Genomic DNA, 20,848 nt, shown 5'->3' with positions numbered 1-20,848 from the left:
CCAGACTTGTGGAGGTCTACTATTTTTTTCCTGAGGTCTTGGCTGATTTCTTTTGATTTTCACATGATGTTAAGCAAAGAGGCACTGAGTTTGAAGGTAGGCCTTGAAATACATCCACAGGTACACCTCCAATTGACTCAAATTATGTCAGTTAGCCTATCAGAAGCTTCTACAGTCATGACATCATTTTCTGGAATTTTTCAAGCTGTTTAAAGGCAGTCAACTTAGTGTATGTAAACTTCTGACCCACTGGAATTGTGATTCAATGAACTGTAAGTGAAATAATCTGTCTGTAAACAAATGTTGTAAAAAACACTTGTGTCACGCACAAAGTAGATGTCCTAACTGACTTGCCAAATCTATAGTTTGTTAACAAGAAATTTGTGGAGTGGTTCAAAAGTGAGTTTTAATGACTCCAGCCTAAGTGTATGTAAACTTCTGACTTCAACTGTATACTTGTGCTGGTGGGAACATGTCTTTGTTCAGCTGTGACCCTTTGGGTGAATAAACTTGGTTTGAGCTCTTGGTCGTCTGTCAGTTCTATGTCCTGTAGCACCTAACACTGCTAAATGAACTAGTGTAGCCACACCAGGGCGTAACATAAGGACAACTTCAGAGTATGCTTTTCTGTTCTTCTGAAATAGACTACATTTTCTTCAGGCCTGTCTAAAATAAATAATGGACTTATTGTGAAGGTGTAGGCTATATTACATGGGATGCTATAAAGTCCATGGAGAATAAGAGCACCTCCTCCCAGCTGCCCACTGCACTGAGGCTAGAGAACACTTTCACCACCGATAAATCTGCGATAATTGATCATTTCAATACGCATTTTTCTATGGCTGGCCATGCTTTGTGTCGCACTGCTTTGCTTTATCTTGGCCAGGTCGCAGTTGTAAATGAGAACTTGTTCTCAACTAGCCTACCTGGTTAAATAAAGGTGAAATTTAAAAAATGATAATTTCATGACCGCCCTAGTTCTGACTGAGCTCAATTGTCATGACTGTTTCTGTGGTTTCATACAAACTTTGAGAAATAACAAGGAGTGCCCACAATGTGTTTTGTGCGTGCAGTGCTTTAGTCATGACTCTCTCAAAAATAACAAATTAAAACACACCCTGACCAAACATCCACAGCATGATGGTAAACCCAGGGAGTTCTTTGAGGACAGGGCGGAACGCTTTAGGAAACAGGGCTTTGACAGTGGACAAGTTAGACAGCTATCAATGCATTGTTGTCACTTAATAACAGGTGATGATCAGCAGACATAAGGGAGTACTATCTCTCCTAGTAGTGTTTCTCTTTCAAACAATCCCCTTGAACACAGCTAATAGCTAGCTAGCTATTGTTAGCCGGAGCTAGCTAATTAACAGTACATATGAAGATGTACAATCAGCCCTACTGTGCATTTTACTGTATAAATGTTTGTTGAAAGTCTTTTGGAACTGTTAAAATACAATTAGTTTTATTCTGTACTGGAATAAACTAATTAAAAATGAGATGTTTTTTGAGGCAAACACTCGCACAGTTCTGGGTTGTTCATCTACAGCAGGAAGCGGTCTCCTGCCTGACTGAGAAAGCAGGAGATGTTCTGGTCCAGTTTGGCACCACATAATGTGAGTCAGGGTTATCAACTCTGGCATACTTAAAACAAGTACAGAAACAGACTCAATACTGAGCATGACCTCAGGGTTGCACGGTCTCAAACTGAGCCCAGAATAGACCTGCTTGTTGAAAAGTTCAACCAGCCACACACCTCATTAGGACTGTGTGTGTTCTGTTATACATCTGTGTGACGTGATCAATACGTCTTCTTCTAGCTCAGAATGAAAATTATTTGTGTTTAATTTGTGTGTTTAATGGGGAAAAATAAACATGAAGTGCTATATACAGTATATGGGTATTACATTGCCATTATGTCAGCCTAAAACAAATAACATTGTAATGTACCATATTTATGTATAGTTGCATGTTTTCATAAGCTTGGGTCCTAGAAAAACACATTTTTATTTAGGTCCCAGGCTGAAAAAGTTTAAGCATCCCTGAGCTAAGTGGATGGGTCACTATTGTCTACACATGTTCATGAAATACAATAGATGGCTGTAATCACCCCCAGACACATCTAGCTAGCTAAGTGGATGGGTCATGTAATCATCTGGTGAAGTATCTTGTTTAAACATAGCTAGCTAGCTAGCTAGCTAAACAATGAACCAGGTAGCTAAAGCTAACCAACCCTGTTCAATGTTAGCTGGCAAATATTTAGGCCATAAAAATAAATGCAAATGGATTTCTGATTAGAATAATATTACTACACAGATCATACATGTAACTTTAGCTAGCGAGCCGGCAAGCTAATGTTCTCCAGCTGGCTAACAGCTTTAACTTGAAATTAAAATTACTCTCTGACTGAATTAGAAACATGAATGCACTCTTCACGACAGACTGGAACCATTTAACTCCATTTTGTTTTTAGCTGCATCTTGTTTGGCCAGCGTTGTTTCAAGTCACTGTTTCATGCTGGAAAAATAAGAGAGCCGCACACTCTAGGAGCTCAGATGCAACAATGTAATTACCAACGTTTCGACAGCCAAGCTGTCTTCATCAGGGTATATGTTTCATGCTGACCATGGTGTGTGCAGAAAGTAGCTCATCACAACTTTTTCCAAATCAATTTTTGTCACATGCGCCAAATACAACAGGCGTTGTGAAAAGTAAAAAGTATTTACAAAAAATAAACTTAAAAAATACAATAATTTATTTTCAAGGAGCAACAATAAAATAACAGTAGCGAGGCTATATAAAGGGGGTTCCGGTACAGAGTCAATGTGTGGGGGCACCGGTTAGTTGAGGTAATTGAGGTAATATGTAGGTAGGTGTAAAGTGACTATGCATAGATAATAAACAGAGTAGCAGCAGTGTAAAAAATAAAAATTGGGGGTGTGGACAATGCAAATAGTCCGGGTAGCCATTTTATTAGCTGTTCAGGAGTCTTATGGCTTGGGGGTAGCAGCTGTTTGGACCTAGACTTGGTTCTCCAGTACCACTTGCTGTGCGGTAGCAGAGAGCACAGTCTATGACTAGGGCGGCTGGAGTCTTTGGCAATTTTTTGGGCCTTCTTCTGACACCGCCTGGTATATAGGTCCTGGATGGCAGGATGCTTGACCCCAGTGAGGTACTGGGCCATACGCACTACCCTCTGTAGTTTTTTTTTATTTTATTTTTTATTTTACCTTTATTTAACCAGGCAAGTCAGTTAAGAACAAATTCTTATTTTCAATGACGGCCTGGGAACAGTGGGTTAACTGCCTGTTCAGGGGCAGAACGACAGATTTGTACCTTGTCAGCTCGGGGGTTTGAACTCGCAACCTTCCGGTTACTAGTCCAACGCTCTAACCACTAGGCTACCCTGCCGCCCCAGTGCCTTGTGGTTGGAGGCCGAGCAGTTGCCTTACCAGGCGGTGATACATGTTGCAGCTTGTAACGGTTTTGACTTGAGGTTATTTTTTATAGGGGTGCCAGGTAGGTTGTGCCTACCAGAGAAAACATTGGTTTCTCCTTTTAGTTTGGGAGGGAATGAGTCCCATCTGGTCCGTCAAGTCTACACCAATACAAAGGACTTATGTAAACGTCAGGAGGGAAATCAACTTTTCATAAACCCTTAAAACATTGAAAAGAACTTCAAAACAACTGTATTCTTTTGCGTGGGTTGTATTAGCAACATCAATGAATTACACACACATAATAATATAACACAATGAGTTCTGGTTCCTCCAGAAATGTCCTGTACCTCGGGCCTAAAAAGAGTCCAGCCCGGTAAAGGAGTTCAGTGAACTCAAGTGACTTTTGTCACGCAATGTTTGTCCGTTCATTCCGTGTAGCGTAAACCCAGTATTAAATCATACAATCAATATAACAATTTTACCACAGAACTTTAAAGCGTATCAGCTCTTACTAAGTCCTCAACTACATCTAACTACATAAATCATCACCGTATACATCATATCAAAACAAATGAAATACCGTATACAAAAAAGGTGGTAGTCAGTCGGTCAGTCAGACAATCCGCCAATAGATCTCCAGCGGAGAAAGGCCATGAAGAACGGAGAGGAGTAGTCCACGGACGGACGCAAAGAGTGGATCCGATCCTGGGTAAACTCTCTCAGGCTACAAAACACACGTTTAACAGCAACAAAACAACCGGAATAGAGAAGCTTTGGGAACACATCCTCAGTCACGTCTCCATCACAAACGCCCTTTTTGCGCAGCTGATGCTGGCTATTTAATTGGGAATTAAAGGGAAAGCACCCTATTGGAAGGAGAAGCACTGAGACGGCTCAAAATAATTCAGGGCCGTCACAAGCTGAATAACTTTTTGAGGATCTGGGGACCCATGCCAAATCTTTTCAGTGTCAGGAGGGGGAATAGTTGTGGTCATGCCCTCTTCACGACTGTCTTGGTGTGTTTGGACGATGATCGTTTGTTGATGTGGACACCAAGGAACTTGAAGCTCGGACTGATTTGTCAACAGCACCTGCTAATTTCAGGGCATCAATGTTGTTGAGAAAAGTGGCAACTTTTTCAGTTCTCGATGGCTAACGTTATAGCGTTCCAAAACGCTGTGGTAGAAAGGACTATCAACACATACTGAGCAGCTCACGTTATCAACTGAAGCATGCGACATGGCAGACCAATCCAAACACTTCTCCCAGCATGTCCAGCCCATCCATTAGCTCAGCCAAAAATCCTGTCTTTTTCTGTGGCTAAACCAACTAGGCTCGTAATTTAACAATTGTATTTCTTATTTACAGTTTGAATATAACTTTGTTATTAAGGCAGAAAGTTTACATGTTCTAGAAGGGTTAGGGTTAGGGTCATGTTCTAGAAGGGTTAGGGTTAGGGTCATGTTCTAGAAGGGTTAGGGTCATGTTCTAGAAGGGTTAGGGTCATGTTCTAGAAGGGTTAGGGTCATGTTCTAGAAGGCATTTCTGCTAAAAAAAAGCTTTTTGATTAAAAACAAAATTGCCTGTCCTGTGTGATGTGCAAAATATGACTAGTTTCCTGAAGCGGGTCTCTCGCTCGCTCGCGGTCGCACTCTCTCTCTGTGGGTGTTTTTCAAAATGCATACTTGGCAAATCGGAACACGGGAGGGTTGGAGTAAAAGTCCAAATCAAAGTATGCGAGACGGAGCACGGAGGGCACTTTTCGAATGCGTGCTCTGTTTGCATCGATGCATGCTTAAAAATATGTACAAACTTCAACAGAAAGAACGCAAAGAAATATGACGTAACCATTTAAAAAGTTATGCTAATTTTCTTGAAATCAATGGTGGCCATTATTTGTGCTAAAGTGAGAAAATACACTCCAACCTGGGAATGAAATGTTGCCTGTTCACATCTCATATGTCGCCTCACTACACTATTTGATCTTGATACGTTAATAAATACATTCTGTGTTAATTTTGGCATGGTTACCTGCCTACAATACCCACTGTAGTGTGTGTAGGTCATAAGCCCAAGGTAAATCATTAGAGCTAACTGGCTAGCTACTAGAGTTAGCGAGCCCGATGGCCATGAAGAATCTACTGTACCTTGCGTTACATTAGTTTTGGATAATTTTTTCCTGTTTAACTAGCTAGCTGGCTTACGATTACGGTTCATATATCTAGCTGATAATTATGAAGTAAAATGTTAGATTTTTGTATATCTTGTTTTGTCTATTGTTGCCATTGTCCTGGCTGCAAGAAGGGTCAGTGAATGGGGAGGTGCAGCGTGAGGTAATACAGTAGGGGGAGTGCTGACGTAATACAGTAGGAGTGCTGCTCAGCGTGAGGTAATACAGTAGGGGGAGTACTGAGGTAATACAGTAGGGGGAGGTGCAGCATGAGGTAATACAGTAGGGGGAGTGCTGAGGTAATACAGTAGGGGGAGTGCTGAGGTAATACAGTAGGGGGAGTGCTGAGGTAATACAGTAGGGGGAGTGCTGAGGTAATACAGTAGGGGGAGTGCTGAGGTAATACAGTAGGGGGAGAGTTGAGGTAATACAGTAGGAGTGCTGCTCAGCGTGAGGTAATACAGTAGGGGGAGTGCTGAGGTAATACAGTAGGGGGAGTGCTGCTCAGCGTGAGATAATACGGTAGGGGGAGTGCTGAGGTAATACAGTAGGGGGAGTGCTGCTCAGCGTGAGGTAATACAGTAGAGGGGAGTGCTGCTCAGCGTGAGGTAATACAGTAGGGGGAGTGCTGCTCAGCGAGAGGTAATACAGTAGGGGGAGTGCTGAGGTAATACAGTAGGGGGAGGTGCAGCATGAGGTAATACAGTAGGGGGAGTGCTGAGGTAATACAGTAGGGGGAGTGCTGAGGTAATACAGTAGGGGGAGTGCTGAGGTAATACAGTAGGGGGAGTGCTGCTCAGCGTGAGGTAATACAGTAGGGGGAGTGCTGAGGTAATACAGTAGGGGGAGTGCTGAGGTAATATAGTAGGGGGAGTGCTGAGGTAATACAGTAGGGGGAGTGCTGAGGTAATACAGTAGGGGGAGTGCTGCTCAGCGTGAGGTAATACAGTAGGGGGAGTGCTGCTCAGTGTGAGGTAATACAGTAGAGGGGAGTGCTGTTCAGCGTGAGGTAATACAGTAGAGGGGAGTGCTGCTCAGCGTGAGGTAATACAGTAGGGGGAGTGCTGCTCAGCGTGTGGTAATACAGTAGGGGGAGTGCTGCTCAGCGTGAGGTAATACAGTAGTGGGGAGTGCTGAGGTAATACAGTAGGGGGGAGTGCTGCTCAGCGTGAGGTAATACAGTCTGGGGAGTGCTGCTCAGCGTGAGGTAATACAGTCTGGGGAGTGCTGCTCAGCGTGAGGTAATACAGTAGGGAGTGCTGCTCAGCGTGAGGTAATACAGTAGGGGGAGTGCTGCTCAGCGTGAGGTAATAGTAGGGGGAGTGCTGCTCAGCGTGAGGTAATACAGTCTGGGGAGTGCTGCTCAGCGTGAGGTAATACAGTAGGGAGTGCTGCTCAGCGTGAGGTAATACAGTAGGGGGAGTGCTGCTCAGCGTGAGGTAATACAGTAGGGGGAGTGCTGCTCCGCGTGAGGTAATACAGTAGGGGGAGTGCTGCTCTGCGTGAGGTAATACAGTAGAGGGAGTGCTGCTCAGCGTGAGGTAATACAGTAGGGGGAGTGCTGAGGTAATACAGTAGGGGGAGGTGCAGCATGAGGTAATACAGTAGGGGGAGTGCTGAGGTAATACAGTAGGGGGAGTGCTGAGGTAATACAGTAGGGGGAGTGCTGAGGTAATACAGTAGGAGTGCTGCTCAGTGTGAGGTAATACAGTAGGGGGAGTGCTGCTCAGCGTGAGGTAAAACAGTAGGGGAGTGATGGTCAGTGTGAGGTAATACAGTAGGGGGAGTGCTGCTCAGCGTGAGGTAATACAGTAGGGGGAGTGCTGCTCAGCGTGAGGTAATACAGTAGGGGGAGTGCTGAGGTAATACAGTAGGGGGAGGTGCAGCATGAGGTAATACAGTAGGGGGAGTGCTGAGGTAATACAGTAGGGGGAGTGCTGAGGTAATACAGTAGGGGGAGTGCTGAGGTAATACAGTAGGAGTGCTGCTCAGTGTGAGGTAATACAGTAGGGGGAGTGCTGCTCATCGTGAGATAATACAGTAGGGGGAGTGCTGAGGTAATACAGTAGGGGGAGTGCTGAGGTAATACAGTAGGGGGAGTGCTGCTCAGCGTGCGGTAATACAGTAGGGGGAGTGCTGCTCAGCATGAGGTAATACAGTAGGGGGATTGCTGCTCAGTGTGAGGTAATACATTAGAGGGAGTGCTGAGGTAATACAGTAGGTAGAGTGCTGCTCAGCGTGAGGTAATACAGTAGGGGGAGTGCTGCTCAGTGTGAGGTGATATAGTAGGGGGAGTGCTGCTCAGTGTGAGGTGATACAGTAGGGGGAGTGCTGCTCAGTGTGAGGTAATACAGTAGGGGGAGTGCTGAGGTAATATAGTAGGGGGAGTGCTGAGGTAATACAGTAGGGGGAGTGCTGCTCAGCGGGAGGTAATACAGTAGAGGGGAGTGCTGCTCAGCATGAGGTAATACAGTAGGGGCGAGTGCTGAGGTAATACAGTAGGGGGAGTGCTGCTCAGTGTGAGGTAATACAGTAGGGGGGAGTGCTGCTCAGCGTGAGGTAATACAGTAGGGGGAATGCTGCTCAGCAATACAGTAGGGGGAGTGCTGCTCAGCGTGAGGTAATACAGTAGGGGGAATGCTGCTTAGCAATACAGTAGGGGGAATGCTGCTCAGCGGGAGGTAATTGTAGGGGGGAATGCTGCTCAGTGTGAGAAGATACGGTAGGGGGAGTGCTGCTCAGCGGGAGGTAATACAGTAGAGGGGAGTGCTGCTCAGCACGAGGTAATACAGTAGGGGCGAGTGCTGCTCAGCGTGAGGTAATACAGTAGAGGGAGTGCTGAGGTAATACAGTAGGGGAGTGCTGCTCAGCGTGAGGTAATACAGTAGGGGGAGTGCTGCTCAGCGTGAGGTAATACAGTAGGGGGAATGCTGCTCAGTGTGAGGTAATACAGTAGGGGGAGTGATGAGGTAATACAGTAGAGGGGAGTGCTGCTCAGCGTGAGGTAATACAGTAGGGGGAATGCTGCTAAGCAATACAGTAGGGGGAATGCTGCTCAGCGTGTGTTAATACAGTAATGGGAGTGCTGCTCAGCGTGAGGTAATACAGTAGAGGGGAGTGCTGCTCAGCGTGAGGTAATACAGTTGGGGGAATGCTGCTCAGCAATACAGTAGGGGGAGTGCTGCTCAGCGTGAGGTAATACAACAGAGGGGAGTGCTGCTCAGCGTGAGGTAATACAGTAGGGGGAATGCTGCTCAGCGTGAGGTAATACAACAGAGGGGAGTGCTGCTCAGCGTGAGGTAATACAGTAGGGGGAATGCTGCTCAGCAATACAGTAGGGGGAGTGCTGCTCAGCGTGAGGTAATACAACAGAGGGGAGTGCTGCTCAGCGTGAGGTAATACAGTAGGGGGAATGCTGCTCAGCGTGAGGTAATACAACAGAGGGGAGTGCTGCTCAGCGTGAGGTAATACAGTAGGGGAAGTGCTGCTCAGCGTGAAGGTAATACAGTAGGGGGAGTGCTGCTCAGCGTGAAGGTAATACAGTAGGGGGAGTGCTGCTCAGCGTGAGGTAATACAGTAGGGGCGAGTGCTGCTCAGCGTGAGGTAATACAGTAGAGGGAGTGCTGAGGTAATACAGTAGGGGAGTGCTGCTCAGCGTGAGGTAATACAGTAGGGGGAGTGCTGCTCAGCGTGAGGTAATACAGTAGGGGGAATGCTGCTCAGTGTGAGGTAATACAGTAGGGGGAGTGATGAGGTAATACAGTAGAGGGGAGTGCTGCTCAGCGTGAGGTAATACAGTAGGGGGAATGCTGCTAAGCAATACAGTAGGGGGAATGCTGCTCAGCGTGTGTTAATACAGTAGAGGGGAGTGCTGCTCAGCGTGAGGTAATACAGTAGGGGGAATGCTGCTCAGCAATACAGTAGGGGGAGTGCTGCTCAGCGTGAGGTAATACAGTAGGGGGAATGCTGCTCAGCGTGAGGTAATACAACAGAGGGGAGTGCTGCTCAGCGTGAGGTAATACAGTAGGGGAAGTGCTGCTCAGCGTGAAGGTAATACAGTAGGGGGAGTGCTGCTCAGCGTGAAGGTAATACAGTAGGGGGAGTGCTGCTCAGCGTGAGGTAATACAGTAGGGGGGAGTGCTGCTCAGCGTGAAGGTAATGCAGTAGGGGGAGTGCTGCTCAGCGTGAAGGTAATACAGTAGGGGGAATGCTGCTCAGCGTGAGGTAATACAGTAGGGGGAATGCTGCTCAGCAATACAGTAGGGGGAGTGCTGCTCAGCGTGAGGTAATACAACAGAGGGGAGTGCTGCTCAGCGTGAGGTAATACAGTAGGGGGAATGCTGCTCAGCGTGAGGTAATACAACAGAGGGGAGTGCTGCTCAGCGTGAGGTAATACAGTAGGGGGAGTGCTGCTCAGCGTGAAGGTAATACAGTAGGGGGAGTGCTGCTCAGCGTGAAGGTAATACAGTAGGGGGAATGCTGCTCAGCGTGAGGTAATACAGTAGGGGGAATGCTGCTCAGCGTGAGGTAATACAGTAGGGGGAATGCTGCTCAGCAATACAGTAGGGGGAGTGCTGCTCAGCGTGAGGTAATACAACAGAGGGGAGTGCTGCTCAGCGTGAGGTAATACAGTAGGGGGAGTGCTGCTCAGCGTGAAGGTAATACAGTAGGGGGAGTGCTGCTCAGCGTGAAGGTAATACAGTAGGGGGAGTGCTGCTCAGCGTGAGGTAATACAGTAGGGGGAGTGCTGCTCAGCGTGAGGTAATACAGTAGGGGGAGTGCTGCTCAGCGTGAAGGTAATACAGTAGGGGGAGTGCTGCTCAGCGTGAGGTAATACAGTAGGGGGAGTGCTGCTCAGCGTGAAGGTAATTCAGTAGGAGTGCTGCTCTAATATCATGTTTTATGTGTTCTCCACACTATCGTCCTCACAAGAACGTACTGAAGAGAAGGTTGTGGGAGAATGTACTTGGAGCATGAGTGTGGAGTACGATAGTATGCATTTTGAGACACAACCGGTGTGTTTCCTCCCCAGGGGGTAAATCCACCCTATCCGAATGCTCCGTGTGGACCAGGCCACGCCTCTCTGTTCCAGAACCTGGCCCCCCTGCCGGACTGCAATGATTCGCTGTCTGGGACAATGGGCTACATGGATTGGTCGGCTCCATATGACCAGGGAGGAAGTAGATTAACGAATCACCACACGTCCGCTCCCTCTGGCCCCTCCCACTCGCCATCGTCTTCCTCCGATGGAGACGAACCAAACGACAGCAGCCAGTAAGACACCTGTTACACTTACACACACACACACACCTGTTACACACACACACCTGTTACACACACATACCTGTTGCTTATGGTAGTCCATTGTATCCGATGATGACTTCTACTTCTGAGTTAACTGAATAATTTGGTTACTTGGTCCAAGATCCACAAACTTTATTTCAGGTGGGGTATGTACAGTCTGTGTTGGTGGGGGCAGGCATGGTCGCTGTCTCTGTGCTCCTCTCCTCCTCCCACCTCTGTACACCGCTCAGGCAGAGCTACCACCAGGTGGAACGGTTGGCAGCAGCGTCCTCAAGGTCTGTGGGTTTGATGTTGCACTTCTTCAGCAACGTTTTTAGCTGGTACTTGTAGAGCTTCATCTGCCCCCCCTACAGAGCGCTGGCCAAGATGTAGCTGGCCCCCCCTACAGACCGCTGGCCAAGATGTAGCTGGCCCCCCCTACAGACCGCTGGCCAAGATGTAGCTGGCCCCCCCTACTGACCGCTGGCCAAGATGTAGCTGGCCCCCCCTACAGACCGCTGGCCAAGATGTAGCTGGCTCCCCCTACAGACCGCTGGCCAAGATGTAGCTGGCCCCACCTACAGACCGCTGGCCAAGATGTAGCTGGCCCCCCCTACAGACCGCTGGTCAAGATGTAGCTGGACGTATTCTCACCTGGAGTTTAGCAAGTACCACACCGTGATATGTCCAGCATTCAGTAACCCTCGTGTCACGTGTCAGCAGGACGTCATTAGTGTCGGAACGTCTCACTGTGACGTAGTCAATCAGGTTCCAGTGTTTGGAGCGTGGGAGCATCCATGATGTAGTCAATCAGGGGCCCGTGTTTGGAGCGTGGGGGCATCTATGATGTAGTCAATCAGGGGCCCGTGTTTGGAGCGTGGGGGCATCTATGACGTAGTCAATCAGGTTCCAGTGTTTGGAGCGTGGGGGCATCTATGATGTAGTCAATCAGGGGCCTGTGTTTGGAGCGTGGGGGCATCTATGATGTAGTCAATCAGGGGCCTGTGTTTGGAGCGTGGGGGCATCTATGATGTAGTCAATCAGGGGCCTGTGTTTGGAGCGTGGGGGCATCTATGATGTTTTATATTTGTTCTTCAGCTGGAACAAGGTGCCAGTGGCACTGAGATCATGATCAGCACAGAGTTAGCAGTCTCATTCCGTTCTCATTGACCTGGCCAACACCATGCCTACCCAGCACTCCGCTCCATATCCTGTTGTTCAGTCCCACTCTAGTGTTGAAGTCACCCAGCACTCTGACTCCATATCCTGTTGTTCAGTCCCACCCTAGTGTTGAAGTCACCCACCACTCCGCTCCATATCCTGTTGTTCAGTCCCACTCTAGTGTTGAAGTCACCCAGCACTCTGACTCCATATCCTGTTGTTCAGTCCCACCCTAGTGTTGAAGTCACCCAGCACTCTGACTCCATATCCTGTTGTTCAGTCCCACCCTAGTGTTGAAGTCACCCAGCACTCTGACTCCATATCCTGTTGTTCAGTCCCACCCTAGTGTTGAAGTCACCCAGCACTCTGACTCCATATCCTGTTGTTCAGTCCCACCCTAGTGTTGAAGTCACCCAGCACTCTGACTCCATATCCTGTTGTTCAGTCCCACCCTAGTGTTGAAGTCACCCAGCACTCTGACTCCATATCCTGTTGTTCAGTCCCACCCTAGTGTTGAAGTCACCCAGCACTCTGACTCCATATCCTGTTGTTCAGTCCCACCCTAGTGTTGAAGTCACCCAGCACTCTGACTCCATATCCTGTTGTTCAGTCCCACCCTAGTGTTGAAGTCACCCAGCAGAAACATCTTGTCATTCCGGAGGATGTAGTGAAGGGCCTCATCTAGTGAATGGTAGATCAGTCCTTTGCCTCATTTTCAGATGGTAACGTTGGTGCACTAGTCACATGCACCCTGCGGTTGCCCCCCCCACACACACATTACACACACACACACACCTCATAGGTTATTCATGAAGGTCTGTGTGCTGTGACGTTGCTACTGTTACTATAACATTGTTTTAGTCTTAGTTAGCACCAACTCTCTCCCACCCCACTAACCCTCTCTTCTCTCCCCCCTCACTAACCCGTTCTCTCCTCCTCTCTCCCCCCTCACTAACCCGTTCTCTCCTCCTCTCTCCCCTCTCACTAACCCATTCTCTCCTCCTCTCTCCCACCTCACTAACCCATTCTCTCCTCCTCTCTCCCCCCTCACTAACCCATTCTCTCCTCCTCTCTCCCCCCTCACTAACCCGTTCTCTCCTCCTCTCTCCCCTCTCACTAACCCGTTCTCTCCTCCTCTCTCCCCCCTCACTAACCCGTTCTCTCCCTCTCTCCCCCCTCACTAACCCGTTCTCTCCCTCTCTCTCCCCTCACTAACCCATTCTCTCCCTCTCTCCCCCCTCACTAACCCGTTCTCTCCCTCTCTCCCCCCTCACTAACCCGTTCTCTCCCCCCTCACTAACCCGTTCTCTCCCTCTCTCCCCCCTCACTAACCCGTTCTCTCTCCCCCCTCACTAACCCTTTCCTCTCACTCTTTTCACTCTTTCAGCCATCTGACAGACAAGTCCTCCGGGTGGGACGATCCGTCCGGCCGGGGGAGTGGAGGGGATGGTTCCCACGGTACCGGGAGCGGGTCCAACATTCCATCGCTGTTGTCAATGGCGACGCGGAGTCACATGGACATAACCACGCCCCCTCTGCCTCAAGTCAGCGCTGAGGTGTTGAGAGTAGCAGAACACAGACATCGCAGAGGACTAATGTATCCAGAGATATACCACATACTGACCAAGGTAACAGACACAGAGGACTGATGTATCCACAGATATACCACATACTGACCAAGGTAACAGACACAGAGGACTGATGTGTCCACAGATATACCACATACTGACCAAGGTAACAGACACAGAGGACTGATGTGTCCACAGATATACCACATACTGACCAAGGTAACAGACACAGAGGACTGATGTGTCCACAGATATACCACATACTGACCAAGGTAACACAGAGGACTGATGTATCCACAGATATACCACATACTGACCAAGGTAACACAGAGGACTGATGTGTCCACAGATATACCACATACTAACCAAGGTAACAGACACAGAGGACTGATGTATCCACAGATATACCACATACTGACCAAGGTAACACAGAGGACTGATGTGTCCACAGATATACCACATACTGACCAAGGTAACACAGGACTGATGTATCCACAGATATACCACATACTGACCAAGGTAACAGACACAGAGGACTGATGTATCCACAGATATACCACATACTGACCAAGGTAACAGACACAGAGGACTGATGTGTCCACAGATATACCACATACTAACCAAGGTAACAGACACAGAGGACTGATGTATCCACAGATATACCACATACTGACCAAGGTAACACAGAGGACTGATGTGTCCACAGATATACCACATACTGACCAAGGTAACACAGGACTGATGTATCCACAGATATACCACATACTGACCAAGGTAACAGACACAGAGGACTGATGTATCCACAGATATACCACATACTGACCAAGGTAACAGACACAGAGGACTGATGTATCCACAGATATACCACATACTGACCAAGGTAACAGACACAGAGGACTGATGTATCCACAGATATACCACATACTGACCATGGAAACACAGAGGACTGAGGGATGAGAGAATGAGGATCACACAGGACACCAGATAGAACAGACTGACCCCTGGCACATAGACTATAGCAGCATAGATACTGGAGACTGAGACAGGGGTTCGGGATGCTGTGGCCTTGTCCAAAGTTACCCCCGGACAGGGCCAATCAGGCAGGATATAAACCCACCCACTTTGCCAAAGCACAGACCACCAACTTACTACCCTGAGACAAGGCCAAGTATAGCCCACGATGATCTCCACTGCTCGAGCCAGAGGGGAGCAAGACCGGACAGGAAGATCACATCAATGACTCAACCCATTCAAGTAGAGAATAGCAGGGGAAAAAGCCTGGCAAGCTGTGATGCACCCCTCCTAGGGACGGCATGGAAGAGCACTCGTAAGCCAATGACTCAGCCCTCATGATAGGGTCAGAGGCAGAGAATCCCAGTGGAGAGAGGGGAGCCGGCCAGGCAGAGACAGCAGGAGACTTGAGTCTCTCACATGGATAGGCAGACCATTTCATAAAAATGTAGCTTTGTAGGAGACAGCCCTGCCTCCAGCTTAGAAATTCTAGGGACAATAAGGAGGCCTGTGTCTTGTGACCGTACGTGTAGATACAGTGCATGCTGAAAGTATTCAGACCCCTCAACTTTTTCCAAATTTCATTACACCCTTATTCTAAAATTGATTACATTTTTTTCCCTCAACACAATACCCCATAATGACAAATCAGAAACTGTTTTTTTTAAAAACATTTTTGCAAATGTATATTAAATAAACTGAAATATCATATTTCCATAAGTATTCAGACCCTTTACCCAGCATTTTGTTGAAGCACCTTTGGCAACGATTACAGCCTTGAGTCTACTTGGGTATGACAGTACAAGCTTAGCACACCTGTATTTGGGAATTTCTCCCATTCTTCTCTGCAGATCCTCTCAAGGTCTGTCAGGTTGGATGGGGAGCATCGCTACACAGCTATTTTCAGGTCTCTCTAGAGACGATCAGTCGGTTTGAACTCCAGGCTCTGGCTGGGCCATTCAAGGGCATTCAGAGACTTGTCCCGAAGCCACTCCTTCGTTGTCTTGGCTGTGTGTTTAAGGTCATTGTCCTGTTAGAAGGTGAACCTTCGCCCTCAGTCTGAGGTCCTAAGTGCTTTCATCAAGGATCTCTCTGTACTTTGCTCAGTTCATCTTTCCCTCGATCCTGACTAGTCTCCCAGTCCCTGCTGCTGAAAAACACCCCCACAGCATGATGCTGCCACCACCATGCTTCACCGTAGGAATGGTGGCAGGTTTCCTCCAGACGTGATGCTTGGTATTCAGGCCAAAGACTTCAATCTTGGTTTCATCAGACCAGAGAATCTTGTTTCTTATGGTCTGAGAGTCCTTTAGGTGCCTTTTGGATACTCCAAGTGGACTGTCATGTGCCTTTTACTGAGGACTGGCTTCTGTCTGGTCACTCTACCATAAAGGCCTGATTGGTGGAGTGCTGCAGAGATGGTTGTCCTTCTGGAAGATTCTCCCATCTCCACAGAGGAACTCTGGAGCTGTCAGAGTGACCATCGGGTTCTTGGTCACCTCCCTGACCAAGGTTCTTCTCCCCCAATTGCCAGACGGCCAGCTCTAGGAAGAGTCTTGGTGGTTCCAAACTTCTTCCATTTAAGAATGATGGAGGCCACTGTGTTCTTGACCTTCAATGCTGCAGAAATGTTGGTCCCCTTCCCCAGATCGGTGCCTCGACACAATCCTGTCTCCGAGCTCTACGGACAATTATTTTGACCTCATGGCTTGGTTGTTGCTCTGACATACACTGTCAACTGTGGGACCTTATATAGACAGGTGTGTGCCTTTCCAAATCATGTCCAATCAATTGAATTTACCACAGGTGGACTCCAATTAAGTTGTAGAAACATCTCAAGGATGATCAATGGAAACAGGATGCACCTGAGCTCAATTTCAAGTCTCATAGCAAAGGGTCTGAATTCCTACAGTACCAGTCAAAGGTTTGGACACACCTACTCATTCAAGGGTTTCTCTTCATTACATTTTTGACATTGTAGAATAATAGTGAAAACATCAACTATGAAATAACACATATCAAATCATGTAATAACAAAAAAAGTGTTTGACAAATAAAAATATATTTTATATTTGAGATTCTTCAAATAGCCACCCTTTGCCTTGATGACAGCTTTGCACACTCTTGACATTCTCTCAACCAGCTTCACCTGGAATGCTTTTCCAACAGTCTTGAAGGAGTTCCCAAATATGCTGCTTTTCCTTCACTCTGCTGTCCAACTCATCCTTAACCATCTCAATTGGGTTGAGGTCCGGTGATTGTGGAGGCCAGGTCATCTGATGCAGCACTCCATCACTCTCCATCTTGGTCAAATAGCCCTTACACAGCCTGGAGGTGTGTTTTGGGTCATTGTCCTGTTGAAAAACAAATGATAGTCCCACTAAGTGAATGAAAAACTAATTTGAATGATTCCACCTAAGTGTATGTAAACTTCCGACTTCAACTGTATATAAGGTATTTCTATTTTTTATTTTATTTACATTAACACTTTTGTTTGACCTGTTTTGTCTGTCATTATCTGGTGTGTAGATTGAGGGGTGAAAAAATGATTCCATACATTTTATATTAATGCTGTAACAAAATGTGAAAAAAGTGAAGGGGTCTGAATACTTCCGAATGCACTGTATATTATGTTGGAAATAGTCCGTTATAAATTCCTCTGTCCGTCTAACTTCCAGCTCTGTCTGAACAATTTGCACATTCGGATCAAAGATGTCATCACCCCTTTTGAGTTTCTTTGCTCATATTTTACCCCCCCCCCCCCAGTCATTTTCCCAAACAATTATTTTTAAAATAATTTAATGAGTTTCCTGGCAATAATAGATATTATTTTCCATCTCTTTTAGCCAGGTAAATACTGACTGTCTTTTCTTAATATCTGCTAAGCCATTACAATTTTAACTGGCTATATTTTTTCACCATTTACCATAATGTGATACAGTTTTCAATTCTGTTGATCATATTATATGTTTGTAAACCATTAGAAGGTACCATACTGATTGAGTGTCCATATAGCGGGACCATTTGCACTGCTACTGAGTAAAGCTCCAATTGTTCTCAACTATTCCACCCGCTAAATGCTCCCCCCATCCCAATTTGGGTTGTCATCCCAGTGACTGGCAGACCATCCCTGTCCAGCTGGATCCCAGGTCATCCCAGTGACTGGCAGGCCATCCCTGTCCATCTGGATCCCAGGTCATCCCAGTGACTGGCAGGCCATCCCTGTCCAGCTGGATCCCAGGTCGTCCCAGTGACTGGCAGACCACCCCTGTCCAGCTGGATCCCAGGTCATCCCAGTGACTGGCAGACCACCCCTGTCCAGCTGGATCCCAGGTCATCCCAGTGACTGGCAGGCCATCCCTGTCCAGCTGAATCCCAGGTCATCCCAGTGACTGGCAGACCATCCCTGTCCAGCTGGATCCCAGGTCATCCCAGTGACTGGCAGGCCATCCCTGTCCAGCTGGATCCCAGGTCGTCCCAGTGACTGGCAGGCCACCCCTGTCCAGCTGGGTCCCAGGTCGTCCCAGTGACTGGCAGACCACCCCTGTCCAGCTGGATCCCAATTCGTCCCAGTGACTGGCAGACCACCCCTGTCCACCTGGATCCCAGGTCGTCCCAGTGACTGGCTGTCCACCTGGATCCCAGGGACTCTAAGAGATCGGGCAATCCTTTAAAAAGAGCCCACTGTGCCACCCACAGCACAGAAGCAGATTAATTGCCAAAAGCGTTTCCAACACCCTCACCTCGATTGTATTGTATACAGTTATTTCAGGCTCTGACCACGTTTACCTTTGTCTTGGCCGCATATACGCTACTTATACTTGGCCTATAAAACAGGAGGACTTCTCCTTAATGCAGTTTGCATGCCCAGAGAGACAAGGGCAACCTGCCGTTAGCTCGTTTTGGGGGCAGGCTACTGTTGGGGGGTCCCGGCTTAGAGGACAGAGCCTGGTTGAGACAGAAGGATGAGGGAGGGAGCTAGTGGACGGGTTAAAGCTGGGCTGAATGACCAGAGGTAGGTTGCTGTAGTAACCGAGACTCCAGTGGAGGAGGTGAGTACCGTGTCTGTGGGGAAAGGTAAGCATGCTGGCGGGGCCTGAGGAGGAGGTGAGTACCGGGTCTGTGGGGAAAGGTAAGCATGCTGGCGGGCCTGAGGAGGAGGTGAGTACCGGGTCTGTGGGGAAAGGTAAGCATGCTGGCGGGCCTGAGGAGGAGGTGAGTACCGGGTCTGTGGGGAACGGTAAGCATGCTGGCGGGCCTGAGGAGGAGGTGAGTACCGGGTCTGTGGGGAACGGTAAGCATGCTGGCGGGCCTGAGGAGGAGGTGAGTACCGGGTCTGTGGGGAAAGGTAAGCATGCTGGCGGGCCTGAGGAGGAGGTGAGTACCGGGTCTGTGGGGAAAGGTAAGCATGCTGGCGGGGCCTGAGGAGGAGGTGAGTACCGGGTCTGTGGGGAAAGGTAAGCATGCTGGCGGGCCTGAGGAGGAGGTGAGTACCGGGTCTGTGGGGAAAGGTAAGCATGCTGGCGGGCCTGAGGAGGAGGTGAGTACCGGGTCTGTGGGGAACGGTAAGCATGCTGGCGGGCCTGAGGAGGAGGTGAGTACCGGGTCTGTGGGGAACGGTAAGCATGCTGGCGGGCCTGAGGAGGAGGTGAGTACCGGGTCTGTGGGGAAAGGTAAGCATGCTGGCGGGCCTGAGGAGGAGGTGAGTACCGGGTCTGTGGGGAAAGGTAAGCATGCTGGCGGGCCTGAGGAGGAGGTGAGTACCGGGTCTGTGGGGAAAGGTAAGCATGCTGGCGGGCCTGAGGAGGAGGTGAGTACCGGGTCTGTGGGGAAAGGTAAGCATGCTGGCGGGCCTGAGGAGGAGGTGAGTACCGGGTCTGTGGGGAACGGTAAGCATGCTGGCGGGACCTGAGGAGGAGGTGAGTACCGGGTCTGTGGGGAAAGGTAAGCATGCTGGTGGGACCTGAGGAGGAGGTGAGTACCGGGTCTGTGGGGAACGGTAAACATGCTGGCGGGACCTGAGGGAGCCAAACAGAAGATGGGGGAGAAGAAAAGTGGCAAAAAGAGTGTGAAATATCCTGTAATTGGGGAGGAAGCCCTGATCAGGGGAGAAGTATGGGGGAGGGGGGCGACAAGGTGGACGAGGTGCCTGTGTTGGGGGGGGTGGTACTGTGTCATTGACTTTACTAAAGACAGGAATACTGATGCCACAGCCCTGGACGAGGTGCCTGTGTTGGGGGGGTGGTACTGTGTCATTGACTTTACTAAAGACAGGAATACTGAGGAGCTGCATTTGGGCTCAGCAGGGTTGTTGAACGATGTTCTGAATCAGTTCTGTCTAGGTGACACATGGAGAACTAAGTATCCTACCTCAAAGCCGTATACGTGGGTGAAGGTGGTTGTGGGTATGGTGAGCGCAGCTCGTTTGGATCATATCTATACAGAAGAATGAGAGCAATAGGCTAGTGAGGGCCTCCATTCTCCTTTGGGTTTTCAGACCATCCTGTTTCCATGGCACAGTTCTGTTTTACCAGGGCCCTGGGAGACTTCCCATTGGCTCAGCTCTGTTTCACCAGGGCCACGGGAGACTTCCTATTGGCTCAGCTCTGTTTCACCAGGGCCACGGGAGACTTCCTATTGGCTCAGCTCTGTTTCACCAGGGCCCTGGGAGTCTTCCTATTTGCTCAGCTCTGTTTCACCAGGGCCCTGGGAGACTTCCTTTTGGCTCAGCTCTGTTTCACCACGGCCCTGGGAGACTTCCTATTGGCTCAGTTCTGTTTCACCAGGGCCCTGGGAGACTTCCTATTGGCTCAGTTCTGTTTCACCAGGGCCCTGGGAGGCTTCATATTGGCTCAGCTCTGTTTCACCAGGGCCCTGGGAGACTTCCTATTGGCTCAGTTCTGTTTCACCAGGGCCCTGGGAGGCTTCATATTGGCTCAGCTCTGTTTCACCAGGGCCCTGGGAGACTTCCTATTGGCTCAGTTCTGTTTCACCAGGCCCTGGGAGACTTCCTATTGGCTCAGCTCTGTTTCACCAGGGCCCTGGGAGACTTCCTATTGGCTCAGCTCTGTTTCACCAGGGCCCTGGGAGACTTCCTATTGGCTCAGCTCTGTTTCACCACGGCCCTGGGAGACTTCGTATTGGCTCAGCTCTGTTTCACCAGGGTCCTGGGAGGCTTCATATTACCTCAGTTCTGTTTCACCAGGGCCCTGGGA

The 20,848-nt window shown here is 48.7% G+C and overlaps 1 protein-coding gene across 1 annotated transcript in view; it reads left to right on the top strand.

The window, feature by feature from the left end:
- The window catches only part of LOC139369020 (constitutive coactivator of PPAR-gamma-like protein 2), an 87,709-nt gene that overhangs the window by 19,589 nt on the left and 47,272 nt on the right, over positions 1-20,848 (top strand). Inside the window, exons 7-8 of the mRNA XM_071108601.1 lie at positions 10,643-10,884; positions 13,442-13,682. Coding sequence (XP_070964702.1) covers positions 10,643-10,884; positions 13,442-13,682 — 483 coding nt within the window. The remainder of the gene's footprint in view (positions 1-10,642; positions 10,885-13,441; positions 13,683-20,848) is intronic.

This window comes from Oncorhynchus clarkii, chromosome 16 (assembly GCF_045791955.1).
Source record: "Oncorhynchus clarkii lewisi isolate Uvic-CL-2024 chromosome 16, UVic_Ocla_1.0, whole genome shotgun sequence".
Lineage (NCBI taxonomy): Eukaryota > Metazoa > Chordata > Actinopteri > Salmoniformes > Salmonidae > Oncorhynchus > Oncorhynchus clarkii.
Note: the sequence above shows the minus strand (reverse complement) of the source record. Positions and strands in the feature narration are given on the sequence as shown.